Source organism: Bidens hawaiensis, unplaced genomic scaffold, assembly GCF_021521415.1.
Source record: "Bidens hawaiensis isolate Kalapana, Puna unplaced genomic scaffold, B.hawaiensis_p1.1 tig00011760_1, whole genome shotgun sequence".
NCBI lineage: Eukaryota > Viridiplantae > Streptophyta > Magnoliopsida > Asterales > Asteraceae > Bidens > Bidens hawaiensis.
Genome location: NW_027491931.1, coordinates 500,923 through 504,846, shown reverse-complemented (window position 1 = coordinate 504,846; position 3,924 = coordinate 500,923). Strand labels below are relative to the sequence as shown.

Below are 3,924 nucleotides of genomic sequence, written 5' to 3'. Positions count from 1 at the left end.
TTTGCAGTTGTAAAATAATTAAATGATGGTTTTAAAAATATATAAACAAGAACATTTTATTATTTTGAAAGAAAGCATTTAAAAAAAATAAATTTGCTTATTTTTTATTTTTTCAGTTATTTGAATGAACTTTTTTTCTTGTTTTTGTCTTTTTGTTACCTTTGTTGTTTAAATTTTATTAAAAACTAGAGAGAGAGATAGATCGACAGAGAGTAAGAGAAACACGACTAACTCACGCACCCGCTATATAAAGCTTTGTAGCACATTCAATTCTGCACACACTGACAAACACAAATACATTCATAAACATCAAAACATGATGTTTGAAAAATTAAAGCCATATTTATGTGTCATAGTTATACAATGTGGGAATGCAGGCTTAGCCATAATTGCTAAAGATGCTCTTAACAAAGGCATGAACCACTACACTTTTGCCACTTATCGAAACCTCATTGCCACTATTGTTATCGCACCTTTTGCTCTCTTCTTCGAAAGGTCACCACATTCTCTCTCTTGATCTTGGTCTCTCTCTATTGATATATTATATGTACATGTATTGATATTGTTGTAATGACAGGACAAGGCCAAGACTAACAGTTTTAACCTTTTTCAAGATCATGTTGCTAGGCTTTTTTGAGTACGTTGTCTCATCCTCTTGACCATAATATTGTTTTCTAAAATTATTTTTGAAAGTATTTTACATGTATTTATACAGGCCTGTTCTTGACCAAAACTTATATTATGCTGGAATGAAATATACAACCGTCACTTTCGCAGCTGCCATGACCAATATAATACCTGCCATGACGTTTCTCATGGCTTGTATATGCAGGTAATTATATTAATTAGTGCCAAAAATAGAAAAGCTTATTCATTATACAACAAAAAAATTTAAATCTAATAAAATAAATGATCAAATTTTGATAACATTCGCTAGGCTGGAGACGGTTGACATCAAGAAATTGCATAGCATTGGGAAGATAGTTGGGACATTAGTAACTGTGGGAGGAGCAATGATAATGACACTAGTTGCGGGGCCTACTATTGGTTTGCCATGGACTAAGGGTTCAAATGATTCCCAACATCAACAATCTACAACTCATGTCAGCCACGGAGACATCATGAAGGGATCGATAATGATCATTTTCGGTTGTTTGTCATGGAGTTGCTTTTACATTCTTCAGGTACTATGTTTCCTAACCTTAAAAACAGTGTTCACAAGATTACTGTTACTAATAGTAATATCAATATTAATATTAATAACTTACTAATAAAGTGACATTTTTATAGGCAATTACGTTGAGGTCGTACCCGGCAGGGCTCTCTCTTACAACTCTAATTTGTGCAGCTGGAACATTGCAAGGGAGTATAATGACATTAATAGCTGAGCATAACAATATTGGAGTCTGGAGGTTACACTTAGATAGCAAACTTGTTACCATTATCTATGGTGTAAGAAATTAGGAAATTTATATTACTTATTTGCGACACCTTCTTCGGTTATAACTATAAGCTTCTATATAATCTTTGATTTTGTTTAACTGTAGGGAGTAATCTGTTCAGGGTTGAGTTACTATCTTTCTGGAATTATAATGGAGGCGAAAGGGCCAGTTTTCGTGACAGCATTTAGTCCCCTAAGCATGATTATTGTTGCAATCCTAGGATCCATTGTTTTGTCTGAAAAACTAAACCTAGGAAGGTATATATATATATAATCATATTATATAAACTGTTGCCAATAGTAAAATGCCGAAAGGGAAAATATGTAAACAACTAATAATGTGAATATTATTAATGTAGGGTTGTTGGAGCAGTTGTGATCGTTATTGGACTATATTTAGTTATATGGGGCAAGGCGAGGGATGAAGTTCCGTCGAATTCCAACCATGATGAGAATCCACCCGTTGATCAACCTATTCATGTGGCAAACGACCGTGTTGCCATAGAAATGCCATCAACCGTGTTGCCATAGACAAATAAACGGCGAGAAAACTGGAAATTAAAGTGAGATTAGTATGTATTACTTGTAATACTCGGCTTCACTTCCGTCTATAAGTTTTTCTATCGGATATATAATATATCAATATTAATACTTTTATTATCTAGTGCAACTATAACATCTATATTGTTAACACGGCTCAACATATGTACCTTTTGGAAATGATGCTTGTCTACATGGATAAACAAAAAAACACGCATACACTTGTGCATAAATGGTTTAAAAGTAAGCATCTATAAGAAAGATAAATATATAAGACGCACGCAAAGATGAACTATAAATGGATAAACGAGTTATTAAATCTTATTTGCGTGCTTACTGCTTTTAATCGATGGAAGCATTAACTTTAACACGTGGCAACTGGATATTGCTTCTGTTAGTGGGCAGAAATGGATAACAGTCAGATAGAGACTTTTCTTCTGGAATGGGTCATATCATATGGGCTGGGTTGGGTCATTGGACCCATGGACCATGGTCATGTCTTCTTTTCTTTTTTCTCCAATGTTTTTTCTACACAAAAGAATAAGAACTTGAATTGAACATAAACTGATCTCCAATGATTAACGTTTTTGTTGATTTATCAATGATAAAATGGGTAATATGAAAATGGTAATGAAATACAATCGCTAAAAAGTCTTAAAGCATGTATAAGTAACACAAACGGTTAAATTCAACATATTAAGCGAAAGATAATTTTGTATTACATTAGTGATCAGTCGCTCTTACAACTTATTTGCGACACCTTACGAGCAGTGGTAACTTCTCCCAAGTACTTGGCATTGATACTTTTATTCCATATCAAACTCAGTTTTGCTTAACCATGAATACTAACTCTACTTAGAGCATCCACAACAACAAACTTCTACAAACCGTTATATCAACGTCACATCAGATTTTAAACGTTTATTAAAATCTTTCACTTTCTCCCACAACAACAAACATCCACAAACTACCACATCATCACATACTTCTACAATTAATTACATTTAACAACTTATGATAACATATTTATTTTTTATATTTCATGTATGTTTAAATACAATCTTCTTTTAACAAACATTATCTAAACAACAGTTAAAAATGTTCAAATGTATTTATAAGGCTTTTTTAATTATGTATTCATTTTAATATTTGTCACCGTTGGGGTGTTTTTGATTTTATTATTATTATTAAAGAAAAATATTGTGGGTGTGAGTTTGAAATTGGTAAGTGTATACATTTATAGGGATTTTTTATTTTAATTTTGTATCAATTTTTTTAATGTGACCATTGGGGAGGTTTTTAATCTATTATTATTATTATTATTCACAAACTGATCGTTGAAAACATAGATAGAAGTTTCATGTTTAATTTACTCAATTTATTTTTTTTTATTGTCTTCAATTTTGGGTTTTGGTGGAGGGCCCCATTATGTGGTTTGTTTCAATGTTGCATCTGTAGACCTCAATTTTCAGATTTAGCTCCATATCAATACCACATATTTACCTCATCGGTTTGCCAGTGCCGTGTGTATTCAGACTTTGGACTCCAAGGCCCGTTGTGGTTGCTCTTATGTTACTTTAATTGACTTTTGAAGTTCTCACTGTTAGAGTATGAAACAATAATGATACGCTTGTTCCCTTCTTTTTTCTCATTATACCTCAATATGTACATGAATACAATCCTTAATTTTAGGAAGATAATTACAATAAACGTTAAATACATGGAAATAATATTAGCTCAATATAAGTCTATTACAACCCCACAATCGAAACGGATGAGAGCGAATATTGAGACTGGAGCGAAAATCTTCAAATAAGGGGCGCGTAGTAGACCTTTAGTAAAAATATCTGCAATTTGATACGGTGAAGGGACGTGAAGATTGCGAACTTGACCCCGCTAAACATGCTCACGAACAAAATGAATGTCAAGCTCGATATATTTGG

General features: G+C 32.7%; 1 protein-coding gene across 1 annotated transcript; it reads left to right on the top strand.

Annotated features, from left to right (window-relative positions):
• Positions 1–263: 263 nt before the first annotated feature.
• Positions 264–1,972, top strand: LOC143538916 (WAT1-related protein At2g39510-like). The gene is made up of 7 exons (XM_077032360.1): positions 264–495; positions 578–637; positions 716–832; positions 881–1,244; positions 1,291–1,452; positions 1,548–1,699; positions 1,801–1,972. Exons 1-7 carry the CDS (start codon positions 317–319, stop codon positions 1,970–1,972), a joined length of 1,206 nt encoding a protein of 401 aa, XP_076888475.1. The 5' UTR covers positions 264–316.
• Positions 1,973–3,924: the final 1,952 nt, after the last annotated feature.

Coding starts and splice junctions, on each gene's coding strand:
- LOC143538916 (XM_077032360.1), top strand. CDS start 317: ATGATGTTTGAAAAATTAAAGCCATATTTATGTGTCATAGTTATACAA. Junction 638..715: donor ATGTTGCTAGGCTTTTTTGA/GTACGTTGTCTC, acceptor GTATTTATACAG/GCCTGTTCTTGACCAAAACT. Junction 1,453..1,547: donor TTGTTACCATTATCTATGGT/GTAAGAAATTAG, acceptor GTTTAACTGTAG/GGAGTAATCTGTTCAGGGTT.